General features: G+C 34.6%; 1 protein-coding gene across 4 annotated transcripts in view; it reads left to right on the top strand.

Moving 5' to 3' along the window:
- Positions 1–16720, top strand: part of LOC115874918 (protein kinase shaggy-like) — a 119727-nt gene that overhangs the window by 39155 nt on the left and 63852 nt on the right. For all 4 annotated transcript variants that reach the window (XM_030890219.1, XM_030890218.1, XM_030890216.1 and 1 more), the window contains exon 3: positions 16419–16502. In XM_030890219.1, coding sequence (XP_030746079.1) covers positions 16419–16502 — 84 coding nt within the window. The remainder of the gene's footprint in view (positions 1–16418; positions 16503–16720) is intronic.

The following is a 16720-nucleotide window of genomic DNA, read 5'->3' on the forward strand; positions in this document are numbered from 1 at the left end:
TTATTAAGCCTCCACAGTTTGACGGAAAAACCGCTTGGGCCAATTATTTTTGCCGGTTTGAGGCCGCTGCGAGAGCGAACGGATGGACAATCGCTGAAAAGGCTACCGCTTTGACTGTCGCACTGCGAGGCGATGCGACTGACATCCTGCAGACACTGTCACCATCGGAACAGGGAGATTATCAGCAATTGGTACGACATTTAGAAATGAGGTACGGCCAAGCTTATTTGGAACATGTCTATTATTCCGAGCTAAAAAATCGCATTCAAAAGTCAAAATGAGTCTCTGCAGGAGTTTGAAGCCGACGTAGCCCGCCTCGTTCGCCTTGCGTACCCTACTACGCCCGAGAATGTTATGGAGCGGTTGGCAGTACAGGCATTCTCCGACGGCTTACGTGACAACGAGACAAGACAAGCACTTCTCCTAGCCCACCCAACGCACTTGGTGGATGCTTTAGCACGTGCCCTAGAATTTGAGGCCGCGAAACAAAGTTCTCGGTCTTTAGGAAGAGTACGGGCCATCGACGAATGTTCCGACGAATCCGTGGAAGGGATTGTTCGGAAGGTAATGGACCAGTACATGGGCAAGAAGGGACCGATTCGTTGCTGGAACTGCGGACAGGTGGGACACGTGCGAAGCCGTTGTAAGGAGAAGAACGAAGAACCGGCTTCGTCGAGGTCGGAAAACTACTAAGGGTCGAAATGAAGGGGCACACGTCGACCTGTACCCAACATACCCCAACGAAAACTGCTCAAGTCGCCTCGCTACAACACAAATTCAACAGCATTTTTGTGGATGGTTTCGTTGATGGAGAATTCCGGACCATGCTGTTGGATACAGGTGCGACCAAAACTATCATCAGACCGGACATTCTTAACACGAAGAAGGTTAAAACAACACAATGGCGACTACGTACTGCTACGGGAAACTCCGCTGCTGTCCATGGGGCAGTAAACCTTAATTTTGTTATCGGGAGCACCAGTTTTGAACATCCAGTGTTAGTAGCAGATATCGAAGATGAACTTATTCTCGGAATGGACATCATGACCACTAGAAGTTTTGAACTAAACTTCAAACAAGGAATTTTAAAAATAAATGAAGAAGAAGTGGTTTTACATCGAAAATTCTTAGCGGCGTTCTTCGAACGTCGGTGGGCGTATGAGTCATAGCCGAGTGGCCAAGCCTAAGGCCGAGTTCACACGGTACGGGTCCGCAACACTGCCCCCTTCTTAGGTACATGCTCGTCCCGAGATGTACACGGTGAATGAAGGTATTTGCAAAGCTGGCCCCTGGTGCATTGAGAAGTCTGGTAGAAAAAGCAGTCTACAGTTTTCTCGCCCGATCTCAGCTTTGGGTTATAGCAGCAAACGAGGATCTCGATTCCCGTAAATCTAAACAAGACTTCAATCATGTTCCGGATTGTACGCCAACTCAAACCGACTTATCAAAACGACTTATCTCAATCTATGGAAGACCCTGATTGAACTGAGAGAAGCCCTGCTGAACAATAACATTACACAATTAGCCATTCCGAAGCTGGCGTGTGGACTGGATGGTTTGAGTTGGCGTACAATCCGGAACATGATTGAAGTCTTGTTTAGATTTACGGGAATCGAGATCCTCGTTTGCTGCTATAACCCAAAGCTGAGATCGGGCGAGAAAACTGTAGACTGCTTTTTCTACCAGACTTCTCAATGCACCAGGGGCCAGCTTTGCAAATACCTTCATTCACCGTGTACATCTCGGGACGAGCATGTACCTAAGAAGGGGGCAGTGTTGCGGACCCGTACCGTGTGAACTCGGCCTTAGGCTTGGCCACTCGGCTATGACTTATACGCCCACCGACGTTCCAAGAACGCCGCTAAGAATTTTCGAGATATGTCTGGATTGTCTGTTTCTCTCATATATAAGCCGATGCCCGAAACCTGAAGGGATAGAGATAAATAACCGAGCGACGCGGACAGTTACAATCGCCGCGCTAATTCAAAATAAATTTCTGTTAAATAATTAGATAAATTGTAAATAAGTTATAAATAGTTCTTTAAGTATTTTAATTGTTATTGTTTTTGTTAATTAGTGTTAAATAAATTGTGTTTAAATAAATTGTGACTTTCTATCCACACGGAACCGACGAGAAAAACGTAACAACTCGTTATAACTCAAGAAAGGGGAACACACAATAGATCTTTAAGGTCGCGGTGACTAACTCCCCTCCTAAACATTCTACATTCTACATGTCATTCTGTTGTGCCATTTTCTATCGAATAAAGTAGAATGTTTAGGAGGAGAGTTAGTCACCGCGACCTTACAGATCTATTGTGTTTATCGAATAAAGTAAAAAATACCTAGGTTCCATTTAGAAATCAAAAATTGTAGTCATTTCCGGTGAAACAGGAATACCCTCTATCAATCCTGATTTATGTCGTAATATACTAATGTACCAAATCTCGTTTATTTATCTGAAAAAATAAAAAAGTTATAGAGGTGAGCCACTTTTGAGAAACACCCGGTATAGTCCTTGAGGATATATAAATCTGAAAACTTTGTAGAACATGAACATTAATTAGTAAAGGTAATTTGTCTCAAATACATGGAAGATATGTGATTATTCCTGGTTATTCGGGAATTAGAGGCCCATTTGGTTAATTTAATAGCTATACGTCATTTTTCAGGTATGAAATCTACGTTAAATTATAAATACTTTTTGTATATACCTAATTTTTATACCTAAATTTAACCGCCTTTTTAAATATTTTCCACTTTATGTCAAAGCGGAAAATTTTGCGGAGCGAAAAATAATTAAAATTAATTTTCCAGCGTGAATGTGTTTTTTTAATGATTTTATGCTGCTTTTCCTTTGAAAGCGTCTTTAATTTTATGTAATAATTTGAAAAAGATGTTAGAAAAAATTGATAAAACTTGACGAAACTTGAAACTGAATTGGAAATACACTCAGATGCAAAATAAACGCAACGGAGAAATTTTTAGTCAAATTTAAAGTGTTATATTTTTGTTATTTTTAGCCCTATTTTTATGAATTTTTTAGCGAGCTGTATATAATTATATCAATTTTAAAGGTTGATTCTCACTATACCTTCCGTTTCCATTCCAGGCTGCTGTAACTGCCTGTATACGTTTGTTCATACTATCATTGAGGCTATATCATATTGCGATATGTTTTTCCATTCTTCTTCCAGGACCAAGCGAAGTTCATTTAATGAAGTTGGTAACCGCTTCGCGACCTCTGATCCTCCTGCCAAACATTTCCCAAACGTCGAACATGATGGCAGTTCATAGTAGTATATAGTTCACCATAATCACCAAAGTTGCCTTGTCATATTGAAAAAAAAACTTCAAAAATAAATTATAATGAAATAATTGCAAATTGTTGGTGGCAAGTTCATTTCGCTCTTAAAAATTAACCAAGGCATGTAATGACATGATCCAAAAAACAAAATGCTCAGGAGACATGGTTCTGACCCTAAAATTATATTTCAGGAAAATTTACACACGAAATTATTGCACAGGGTGTTTTAAAGTTAGGGTAAAAAAACAACTTCTCGATTAACCCTGTATAATATGGCAAATACTAAAGTTTATCTATCCAAAAAAATCCTTATGGGTTTTTCACCACTGCACTGCAAGAAAAATCTACAAAATAAAATAGATATTTTTTGTAAACACTTCTGGCGTTAAACCTAAACGGACGCTGCTTGTCAGAAGTTGTGTTTACAGTAATAAAAATTTGCCTAACAAAGAAAAAAATGCTTAACGTTTCGGAAAGTTTTCTCTTTCCGTCGTCGGAAGCAAAAAAATATAAAGAATCAAGAAAAAAACTATTTAAAATATTTAAATTGAACTATTCGAGAACACTTTACTTTTTTAAAACAGATACGTCTACAAGAAATCGTTGACGTTCTGTTAAAATGACATTATATTAAGTTAAACTTCAAAATTAACAATTACTACCTGATAATTACTTAATAAGGTAAAACCAAAAAGCCCAAACTTTCTGTTTGATTATTTTTAAATTTCACGTATGTTATGTTTATTTATGCAATGTTCTTTAAAATCAAAGAAGCGATTGCCATACATTACTAACATCTACAGATGCATGAGCAATACATTTATTTTTATTAGATTGAATTAAAAAGCCTCTTTTATTTTTCTTTAGAGGCTATCACTTCTTTCATTATAATTTTGGCGTTATTAAAATTTATTCTGTGCCCTGTGTCCCATGAATGCTGACAAATCTTAGATTTGTGAAAATCTCCTTTCTTAAATAATCTTTATGTTCTTTAATTCTAACATTTAAGGGTCTAGATGTTTCACCAATGTAAAATTTATCGCATTCACAGGGTATTTGGTATATTACATTTTTTGTTTGTTGTTTTGTATTCATTGGTTTAGTATGTGATAAAATTGATCTAAGTGTATTTTGTGTTTTGAAAGATGTTTGTATGTTATATTGTTTTCCTCTTCTTCTTTTTTTTTCCGAAACACCTCGTATGTATGGAATTGTAAGTTATATATATTGTGTATTGTTATCTTTGTGTCTATGATTTGGGGTTTGTATTTCGTTTAATGTTTTGTCAATAAAATATGGTGGATAGTCGTTTTTTATTAATGTATTTTTTATGTGGTTTATATCTTTGTTTAGTGAAATGTCGTCTGTACATATTATTTTTGCCCTATCATATAAACTTTTTATAACACCTTTTTTACACTTATACTGTGATTAGATGTGAAATTTAAGTATCTATCTGTGTTTGTGGGTTTTCTGTAAACATCTAAAATTAGTTTATTTTGAAATTTTGACACTAAAACATCAAAAAATGGCACAAACGATTACCTCTCTCTACTTCTAAAGTAAATTTTATGGTAGGTTCGCGAGAATTTATATATTCCAAAAAAATGTCTATTTCAGAAACGTTATGTTGCCATATTGCAAAAATATCATCAACATAACGCAGCCATATTACAGGCTTTTTTGAAAAACGATTTATTGTATTATTTTCAAAATCTTCCATAAAAATATTACTTAACAAAGGAGAGAGAGGTGATCCCATTGCCATACCGAAATCTTGTTGAAAAAATTCATTATTTAATTGGAAATAAGTAGTTTTAACACAAAGTGAACAATTCCAAAATACTATCTATGTTTAATTTTGTTCTATCTATTAAATGTGTATCTTGTTCTAATCTGTCCCTAACTATTTTAAGTGATTTATCTACCGGCACATTAGTGAAAAGACTAACAACGTCAAAAGTAACCATTAAACTGTTAGGTGTTATATTAATTTTTGAAATTTTTTCTATAAAGTGTGGTGTGTTTTTAATGTATGAATCGGTGTTATTTGCAATCGGATTTAATATGTCTAGTAAACATTTTGCTAACGGATGGCATGGAGAATTTATACTACTGACTATAGGTCTAAAATGTATACCCTGTTTGTGTATTTTCGGTAAACCGTATAAATGAGGTGGTTTACTGTAATGGGGTGTTAATAATGTTCGTTGTAAGTCTGTTAATATATGTTTGTATTTGTATAAAGTTCTGTATATTTTTCTTTCAATAGTTGGTGTTGGGTCTTTTGAAAGTTTTGTGTAACTACCGTTATTTATAAGATCTGTAATTTTGTACAACTTCTGACAAGCAGCGTCCGTTTAGGTTTAACGCAGTAGTGTTTACAAAAAATAACTATTTTATTTTGTAGATTTTTCTTGCAGTGCAGTGGCGAAAAACCCATAAGGATATTTTTGGATAGATGAATCCGCCACATAGGTATAGACATTTTTTACTAAAGTTTATAAGAAACTGAGTTTACAAATTAAAGTTGATATAATTATTATATACAGCTTGCTAAAAAATTCGTTTTTTACATCTGAGTGTATATTAATGGGAATCTCTCTTTTGTTTTCCTTTTTCCTGCTCACAAAAGTAATGATAACTACATTTTTCTTTTACAAAATTACTAGCTTCTTAAGACAAAACAGAGATTTTGTCGTACAGCAAAACAGTAGTATGTTGCGGGCCGGTGTGGACTCGACCTAACCTCACAATATGGCCCGCCCTCGGATGACCTTAACATCGCATAGACACCGCAGTGATTCATTCGTTCGAGAAGAATCGAGTCCCACTGGAATGGACTAGTACATACGAGAACATTCGAAAACCTTCTCTACGCACCTAACGATCTATGGACAATTCTAGAGTTCTTTACCTGTCGGTATAAAAGCCGGCGGCGGTGGCCTACAGGGGGCAGTTATAAATATACCAGTGCAGTTGACGCGCTAAAATTCAAAATAAATTCTTAGTTATAAATCGTTTGTAAATAGTTCTATAAGTCTTTTATCGTTATTGTTTTTGTTAATTAGTGTTAAATAAATTGTGAAAAGTTAAATAAATTGTGAAAAGTGTTAAATAATTTGTTAATTAGTGTTTAAATAAATTGTGACTTTCTATCCACACGGAACCGACAAAAAACGTAACAAGTAGTTATGGCGGGGTTCCATCCATATCTGCAGACATGGATGATGTGCCAGTTATGATCTTGAAAGCCAGCCACATCTTCTTCAACAATTAATTATAATCAGTAGAATATGATGTCGTGCAATATATACAGGGTGGCGCACCTCATTCGCCTCGGTTGATTATACGAAAACGGATAGATGTAGAAACAAAATATTTTATGGGTATATATGGGAAGGCAATGTGCACAATTTAAAATTATTTTGAAATATACAGGGTATTTCCTAACTAAGATCCATATCAAAGTTATATTTTTTCTTATGGAACACCCGGTATTATTTTTGGATTCGTGGGCCCAAAAAGAGGCATTGATTATAAGGGTTAAATATGTTTAAAATGTTTGGATTTTGAGATATTTAAAGATATTTAAATTTGCATGCTACTATAGAATAGATTATTATCACCCTGTACATTACTTTTTAGAATCAATTCTTATGCTGAGTTTAAAGGTAAAGAAATGTTATTGCTTCCTTAAATTTATACAGGGGTATCAAAAATTGCTGATTTAATTTAAGGATTTATTTTACATAAAAACTTCGTTATTTCAAATACGAGTTGCTGAAATGCTCTTTCAAACTATATTAGGGTTTCCTATACCTATCTAGCTCAGATTTTGAATAAAGAACAATTTTTCAATAAAATGGCAACCAAGAGGGCTAGTGTCGTCATGGTAGGTTTTTTATTGAGAGTTAGTAGCTATTTTCAAAATCGAAATCAGTTATGGACTTATTTAAATTTGTACCAGTTTACTTTTATTTAATTTACCTACAATAGTTTAATAAATAATATTTATTAAATATGTATTTATTATTCTATCAAGAAAAACGATGAAGCAGTTCTTTAATTTATTTTACGATGACTTGTAGATATATGGATTTTCCATAAAAGAGACAATTACGGCAAATTCATTTTTTTCACTTCCAACGACAGGTTAGGGCACCTAACCTAACCACACTACCAGCTCTGCGAAATAGGGCAAGTCGTTTTTCAAAGGAACTCTTATCAAGAAGATTCCTATTTTTGGATACCGTTGGGCATAAGTTCTTGAGGCCAAGAAGCAATTTTCCTCACAAAATAAAATCACTAGAAACATATCCATTCTTTCCGCCAGCAGATACTACTTTATTTTTCTTGATAAAATAATGAATACTTATTTATTAAACTATTGTAGGTAAATCTAAGCAAACTGTTATAAATTATAAATAATAATGTCCATAAACTAATGTCGACTTTGAAAATAGTTACTAACTTGCACTAGAAAATTGTCATGGCGACAGCAGCCATCTTGATAGCAATTTTATTGAAAAATCGCTTTTTATTCAAAATCTGAGCTAGATAGGTATAGGAAACCCTAATATAGTTTGAAAGAGCATTTAAATCTGCTTTGGTTTATTTAAAAAAATACAGAGTGTTGCATTTGAAATATCGAAGTTAAGTTGAAAGTGTCATCTCCATTTCCCTCACCCCTCATCCATTTCCCTCACTCGGTTTTTCTTATTTCTCGCTTCATTTAATTAAGCAAAATATTCTTGTAATATCTTTATTAAATACTTCAACAAAAATAAACAAGTAGATTAACAATAATAATTGAAGATTTTAATACATTTATTTGTTGAAGTTAAAAATGCTAGACTGCTTTGGCTTAAAACCTACATTCTGGCGTTTTAAAAAAGCGACGAGTTTGTGATATTTTGATATTTCAGTCTTTTCCCTTAATTCTAGCATTGTCCGTATCATACTGTACGTAGCCCAAAGAGTAGATGGCTTTTTCTGCCTTGCCATGTCGCTAAAATATGCCATCAAGACTGTAACGTTTTTAGTTCGTTACATGTCTTTTTTATATATAATATATGATGTCTGGCCTATCATCACCGGATTCCCTTCGTTCAGGCCGGATAGTTTATTTGACGCGTAATTTTTACGTTCCCTAGTCGCCAACCCTGTTATCGTTCGACACAACCCTGTTATCGCTCTGAGGAGGCGCTGTCAACATCGCTTCCGTCAACTCTCTCCGTGCTTAACCTCACTTTGTTTTGACGCTCGGTTGTATCCCAGCTTTTGGAAATGGTGATTATTTAAGTCTTGCTGTATAATTTGAATCAACTGCTATTTCGAGGCTACAGGTAAAGATGAGTTACTACCTTTTATAGATTCGATATTATTATTGAATATTTTTAGGGTAGAGTTACGGATGTCCCAACTTGTATTTGTATTTTGCTGGCACGTTGGCGTCCCTTTTCTTTTGTCCTCCAGAATGTCACATGGAAGAAAGGACAGGTTGTTTATTATTTATTGAGCCCTCGGAAGTATTTCGAGGTAGGTTTATTTTGTTTATTAGACCTTGTTTGGTTTTAAACAAGAGTTTCATATTTTTAGGGTCCAAGGTACGGACTGTGTCCAAGGTACGGGTAGTGTCTTATGTACAGACATTATCTTATGTACAGATGTCCTGTGGACGAGTGTCCCCAGTAAGAACGATTTTTTCTTACATCTAAGTGCCACAGCGTGGATGTAGCTTGAGTCCCATGCTGCTTCACTCCCATTTCTAAGCCTAGTCAGTAGCTACGGCTGTAAGGATTCATGGTGTCCTCAATCTGGCCCCTTTTGTTGTTTTGACCAACAGGATCGCCGACAGACAGTACAGAGATGCTAGACCACCTCACGCTGCTACTGTTTGAAGCAAGGTTACATAAAAGAACAGCTAAGTGTATATTTAAGTTCTAGTTTTACATTTAACATCTAAAACATTTTCAGTCTAAAACAATAACGTACATCTTAAGTAATATCGTACAGACTATGTTCAGTGGTTAGATTGTTAAGAACATTCCTGTCGATATAATCTTTAAAATATAATTTAGATCTTAGGTTTCATTGCATTACGTCTTGTAATGGTATTACTTTCATAGATATTATTGCACTATTTTAATAGATGGATAATCAAACATAGATTCTAGAATCTACAGGTTGTAACATCTTCGATTTAGCATCATATGGAATATATCAAATTAATTAAAGTAATGCTACATTTCATATTTTCTCTTAAACTTTACATGTCCTGTATTTTATCGTAGTTTTTTTCATTGATATTTAGTACAACTCTTACCACCACTTTCTTTGACATATAACCACTATACATATATTTACTAGACTCTGCAATGTCATGTATCAGCAAAGAACGTCATGAATAAATATAGTCATTAGTTTTAAGTATTATACAACTGTGTTTTCTTTCTCTGTACATGCCTGGCGCCCAATATCTATATATCTTTTGTTAATTATTACTGATTAATTTTCTCTCTAGTGAAATACCTTATCCACGATTGCTCTCCGATGAAAAGCTGCCGTTCGCAGTGGTAGTGGTTTAAAAAACGCTACAAGACTGTCTCCGAAGCAATATTCTTAGCATTTCTTTCGGCACACCATTTTTTGTATACTTTCAATGCTATTTCATATCGCCCCCTACTTTTCTCTGGAAGTAAACTGGCTTCTGCTCTTTTTGCAGCTTCTGTAAGTTCTGGTGGAGTACCAATATTAAAGTACTCTTCATTATCAGACCTTTCCGACAACATTCCGGCTTTCTATGTTATAGTATAAATTCGAAAAAGCGAACGAAAAATTCAAAATTCAGTTGTCACTTAGTTGTTTGTTTTGCAGTTGAAGGTTTGCGCCATAACAACCACTGGTACCGGTAACTATAGATATGGAAATGCCAAAACAGAAAACGACAAATTTTCGCATATTTATTTTTTTTTCAAAATAAAATACTGTCCCTATTTTTTAATTAATGATGTGGTTGTAAATAAAATAGTATACAAACCTCGGAGGAAAGTTTTCATTATTGTCCCGAGATTTAGTTAATCTCTCGACAGTAATGGAACACTTCCCTCCTCGGTGTGTAATATACTATTAAAAGAGTTTATAAAGAAATATTGTAAAAATAAATAGGTTTTTATTTCGTTAAAATGTTAATTTGCAATTTTCCTCCTAAATCCAATTAAGGGGAAATTAAAATTAAGATAGGAAATAGAAGATGGTAACTTTATATTGAATGGGCTTCGAATGGAAAATCAGCGAAGGAAATCAATTTTCAAATAAGTTTGAATTTTGAAATAACATTTCAATTTAATTGCAGTAACTAGATTTTTATAGCATCATCTTGTTTACGGTTTTATTTTAGTAGTCCGAAATTAGACTGAAATGTGACATATAACATTAAATATTGTACAAGTGTTGTAATGTAATCATAGTTTTTCATACTACGACCTATTTTTAAACTTTGAGTAACTGGTCTATAATTTATGCTTTTATTGACGAGCAAATCAAGTCATTCAGTTAATCTTGTGTAAGCATATCGCTTGCTGTTCCAGTACGTTTTAAAGAGTATACAGGAGTCCCTGTTTTTTTGACACCGGTGACTTATTTTACGTGGTTTCATTAATTTCATAATCCATATTAGATAGGGAAGGTTTATATGTATGTAACTCACACACAATACGAGAACATATATCACCGAATTCCTCAGTTGTAACTTGTAACATACGACGAGAACAGACAACCACGTGTTTTGGCGTGCTGGGCTGTTGTCTGTTTCCGGTATAGAAATATACGACCCCTAAAAATATTAGCACCTATTTGAGGTCCCCTGTATATTTTATATATTAAAAAGTTTGTTTTTACACTTTTGTTTATACGCGGTTTCGATATACGCGGTATTTTCAGGGAGCAAGGAACGTAAACACCGCATAAAACGAAGGACTCTTGTACTAAAATAAATTCAATATAGTTATAAAAAGTAACCTAAATCTTTTCTAAAGCAGCCTTTCCCAAAGTAAGGTCACGCAAACCTCTCGAGATTTGCCAGTAGGGGGTTTGCGACAAGATTTACGTTATGGCGATTATTAATTGTTTTTTTTTCTGGTCTAAATTTGTAAAGAGTTTTTCCAACTATTTTTTAGCTTCTTGTATTTTTTTGAGAGTGCTTCTCAATGTTTAGTTCTGATACAATGAAAATAAAGATGTTCTTCCTGAAGAGGCGGTTTCTAACCTGTCAGTCTCACTGAAGCAGTGTTGCTGAATAAATAATGAACGTGTGAAAAGACAGGGAAAACGAAAGCTAGTTCTACTTTTATTTTGAATAATGAATACAAATAAAACTGAAGTGTTAGAACGTATTTTTTCGTTCAATTCTCCAAGTTTTGACGAAATATTGAGAGTTTGAATAATTTCTATACGTTTGTGGCAGATTCACTTCTTGAAAAAAGTCTAGATATTTTCACCACTGGAAAAGAAATATACAAAATAAAAAAGTTATTTTTTGTTAACACCAATGCGTTGAATCCAAACAGAAACCTGCTTGGCAGTGGCTTTTTAGTCATCATCAGCTTCTTCAACCATTTCCAACTATGGTGTAGCCTCCCTCACATCTCCAAAAAAATCCTTTATGGGTATTTCGCCACTGCACTGCAAGAAAATCTACAAAATAAAATAGTTATTTTTAAAATAGTAAAATAAAATAAAATAGTTAAAAAATGAAAAAAATAGTTAAATTAAATAAAATAGTTTTTTTGTCTCCCTCGCATATTTAGATACTCTCTTTGTAATTGAGCCCATTTTTGTCGGTTGTTGGCTGTGTGGACCCATGTTATCTCTGCTAATTTCCTAATATCATGGTCCTATCTCAGGTTTAGTCTTCTTCTAGCTCTTTTAATTTATCTTCTTTGTCGCTTAATTTATCGTATGGTGGTGTTCTCTGAAGTATTCGGAAATTTCAGCAACAAAAAAACCAAAGAACCACTTATCAAAACTCACTCGTGCAACTAAGTAAAACTCAAAATCACGAAAGAAAGGTTGAAATAAAAAAATAACCTGAATAGTCCAGTTTTTTCCGAGCACCTGAGTAGACAGCAGACTTTAGCCCGTGGTTACATTGGATGCGTGTTTTTTTGGCCGTACGTGCTCGGACGTGCACGCAGCAAAAAACAAACAAATGGTATCTACGCAGCCGGTTACATTGCATCGGAGTTTGCGCGTCCGTGCACGTACGTCAATTTCCGTTGGTCGGATGAAAACAAACTGGTTTGTTTTTTTAATACGTGCACGTCCGAGCGTTCGATTTTTTATGTCTCTGGGCCCAATACATTCCCTAAAAATTTGAATATTTTTGAATACCAGGTTTATTTTTATTTTAGATATATTAATGGTGCTTGAAACATTCTAAAATATTCAAAAAATTTGACCGGTTCAAAGACAGCATCAAAGTAGTGGCGTCCGTTTTGACAAACTCGACACACAGGACACCATGTGTTGATGACAATACTAAGAATTACTGGTTGCATAACCAGATTAGTAGTTAGTAATCTGTGGATGTAAAAAGAACATTATAAAAAGAAAGCGAGAAGTCGTAGTCTGAACACAGTCTGAAGAACTTATTGTTTATTGTTAAACCAATTAGAAGCTATAAATAAATACGTTTTCTTTCGATTCACTGAGTTTGACTGTGCCATTCAACACCATGAACGCGCATCTAATGTAACCACTAAAATAAAACAGTCGTGCGAGTAAATTTGGTCAGAGCTCGCACGTTTAAAAAAAACGCACGGACCCGGGTCCAATGTAACCACGGGCTTATTCGCTAAATCATTTTACTGACATTTTACCAAAGTCTATATATTTTACGTTGTTCATAATTATTATTAGTAATAATACACAAATGTTAATATGTTTATTGCTTTAAGTTAGCCATGCAGTTGGTCATATTGTTTGATTTACATATATAAAATTTGATTAATACATAATAAAACTTGACTAAAACCATATTATTTATTTAAAAAAGTTCTAGCCAGTAAAAAGTGGGACAAAATAAAATGGTAACACTAGGTATACACTATGTAAATACACACACCGGAAAAATCTAGGGATATCATTTTATTAAAGTTAAAAATAAATGTTTTGAATAAACAACCACATATTTGTAGGCCGATTCTTTCTACTTCGATTGAAACGAAATAGTCACACTAGTTATTTCTAAATTTGGGATATTTGCAGAAGTGTTTGTGCATTTTTTGTCAAATGTATAAAAAGCACCTAGCATCAATTGTTCGAATTTAACTTGTACTGGCTATGTTTTTGTGATAACTGGCCAGAATTCATTCAAATAACTCTGTTTAGTATTAAACGACATTATGGAGCGTAGACATCTTAACAGAGACGAAATGCTAAGGGCCATGGGTATGCTCGAAGCTGGAATGCGCCAAATCGACGTAGCTAGAGCATTAAATACAACGCAAAGTGTAATATCGCGATTAAGTGCACGCTATCGTGAAAGTGGTGATGTTGCTGAAAGGCACACAGGGCGACATCGCATTACTACCCCTCAGCAAGATCATTTTTTACAATTAAATGCTCGACACCGACCGACTCTTACAGCACCAGAGCTTAGTTTAATTCTCCAGGAAACACATAATGTAACCGTTAGTCCTGACACTGTTCGCAATAGATTAAGAGAGGTCAACTTAAGAAGCAGACGCCCCTGGAGAGCTCAACCCTTAAAGAGAGGAAATCGAGAGGTACGATATTTGTGGGCTCAAGATCATGTTCAGTGGTCGAATGAACAATGGGCCAATGTTCTCTTCACGGATGAGTCACGCTTTGGAATTCATCCGGATTCGAGAAGGCTTAGGGTATTTTAAGGGTATTTATTATGGAGAGAACCGGGAAATCTTATTCGGCTGGATCATGTTCAGGAAGTGCACCCTTATCAAGGTGGAACAGTTATTGTCTGGGGCGGAGTCCAGTTAGGCCGAAAAACCGATCTCGTTTTTCTTGAAAGGTTTCTAACAGGAATCACATATCGTGATTTAATTATTGAGCCTGTCGTGTTACCATATGCCAATGATTTTGGGAGAAACTTCATTCTCATGCATGACAATGCACGGCCTCATACAGCCAGAGTGGTAAGTGAGTTTATCAATGCTCATCAATTAAACATCTTACCCTTGCCGGCACAATCTTCTGACCTCAACCCCATCGAGCACGTATGGGACGCGGTCCAAAGAAGAATTTTTAGAATGGGTATGCCTCGTGAAACTCGTAGGGATCTGGTTCGGGCCGTGAATGCAGCGTGGCAGGCTGTACCTCAAGAAAAGATCGACAACCTTATCAGGAGCATGAAGAGACGATGTCATGAACAGTAGAGGAGGCCATACCCTTTATTGAGTAAAAATGGTTTTATCTTTTTTTTTAATTCACAGTTTAGAATAAAAAAAAATGTGTGTATTTTTTTGAGTTCAATAAAAATCAAGGTAAATTTGAAAAATTCGGTAAATTTCGCATTTTTATTTCCAATACGTCCTGTAAACTATTTGTTTATTTTAATTTTATTATATCAGAAATGCAAATAATAAAATTACTGACGATGGCGGGATAAAATTGTAATATTCCTAGACTTTTTCGGTGTGTGTATCTTGACAAAATATAAACATTTATTATTAATGTAATTAAAAAAGCTCTTTTTTCGCAACTTTATAAGGGTCGTTTTGTATTCATTAAACCACAGGCAATAGTTGAATCATCTAGTTTCAAAAGCGGCCATCTCCTTCCAAGCAAATTTCGCAGGAGAGAGGAAAAACTGTTGTGGGAAATCTAGTGGGCCCATCAGTAGTTAAGTTTGTTAAAATAGTTTGTTAGGTGAATTTAACAAATTGTTTCAACAAATAAACACCTGGTTTTGTGTTTTAATAAAGAAAAAATAAATTAAATAGTGGATATGGCCGAATTTGAAACTAACCCAAGGAGATGGCCGGTTTTGAAACTAGACGTTTCAGTTATAGTCTAATTGTAAGTAAGCGTAATGTTTTAACACTTCAAACTCTTAAACGCCGTATAACTCTTTCGATATGGATTCTTAGACTTCTAATATTGCTTCTATGATGCCTATCCTATAAAGGATTTCTTCTAGGACTTCTTGTTTTATGGGTAAATCAGATTTTGAAGTACTGGCTTCGCACGAAACATCTTCAATATCACTTTGACTTGCCCCCTTTATAGCACCCATTCGAGCAGGTTGGGGATAAGTCTGTTTTCTATCTTGGTGACAAGCCAAAATTTATGTGGAACTACACCTTTTTCATTCGTTTTTGAACACACATCATTTTCTATTCCATATAATTTGCCATATTTTGCTCCAACTAGAAAAAAGTACTATTTATAAACTCCGTAAAAATAAAAGTGAGGTTAGTTCAACACTTATTCCTTATGCTCCTACTGTTTTATATTTGTATTTCTCAACTAACCAAAAAATAAATTTGTAATTTAACTATGCTTTTCAAATTTAAACAGATACTTGCATTAAATGATCTTCACAAAGATAGATATGGTTGTTTGAAGAACTTGCGTCCTATTTTCTAGAGCCAGATTTTTTGCTGTTTCTCTTCGATAGGCTAATTTTAAATGAGTGGAAAATGTTGTACTATTGCAACCTGGTACCATACAGTATCGATAAATCATTTTGCATTCGAAAATTCAAAATAAAAAAAAACTAATTTTTCGGCCATTTGGGTCCATTTTTTCGGCCAAAGCTCTGTGTTAAATTTTCCCCCCTAAAAAGTCAAGGTCTACGTATTACGCCAAGACTTGGGTCTTTTCGTGTCCTTATTTACTGGACTACAAGTGTTCTAGACTTAGTTGATTTAAATTTAGTGGTTTTTGCATCCGACACTAGGGTGATATTTATGACGAATGATTCTTTGTTAATTGGAAAATACATTTCCTATTTGTTAGTATTTTGACGGTCAAATATTTTAACATATTTGGAAACAGTGGTGCTAAATAACTAATTAAAGAAATATTACTGTTTCAAATTGTGTAATATATTTTTCTTTTGTTTCAGAACCGAGAACTACAGATTATGCGGAAATTAGAACATTGTAATATAGTTAAACTTAAATACTTTTTTTACTCCAGTGGAGATAAGGTAAGTTTTCTCTAACTGTAATCACATAAGGTAAGATCACATTGAGATCCGATAATAGACCTATTAATTGCTTTGTGAAGCTATATAACTGAAATGTCTCAATGTAATTTTTCTTTATCAAAAATTAATCAGTTTTTTTTCTTCTCGGCCCATGTGATTCGAATTTGATGATAATTTTGTTATATAGCGAACTGAAGTCCCCTGCAACATGTCCATTT

This window comes from Sitophilus oryzae, unplaced genomic scaffold (assembly GCF_002938485.1).
Source record: "Sitophilus oryzae breed Bouriz unplaced genomic scaffold, Soryzae_2.0 scaffold_1307_pilon_pilon, whole genome shotgun sequence".
Taxonomy (NCBI): Eukaryota; Metazoa; Arthropoda; class Insecta; order Coleoptera; family Curculionidae; genus Sitophilus; species Sitophilus oryzae.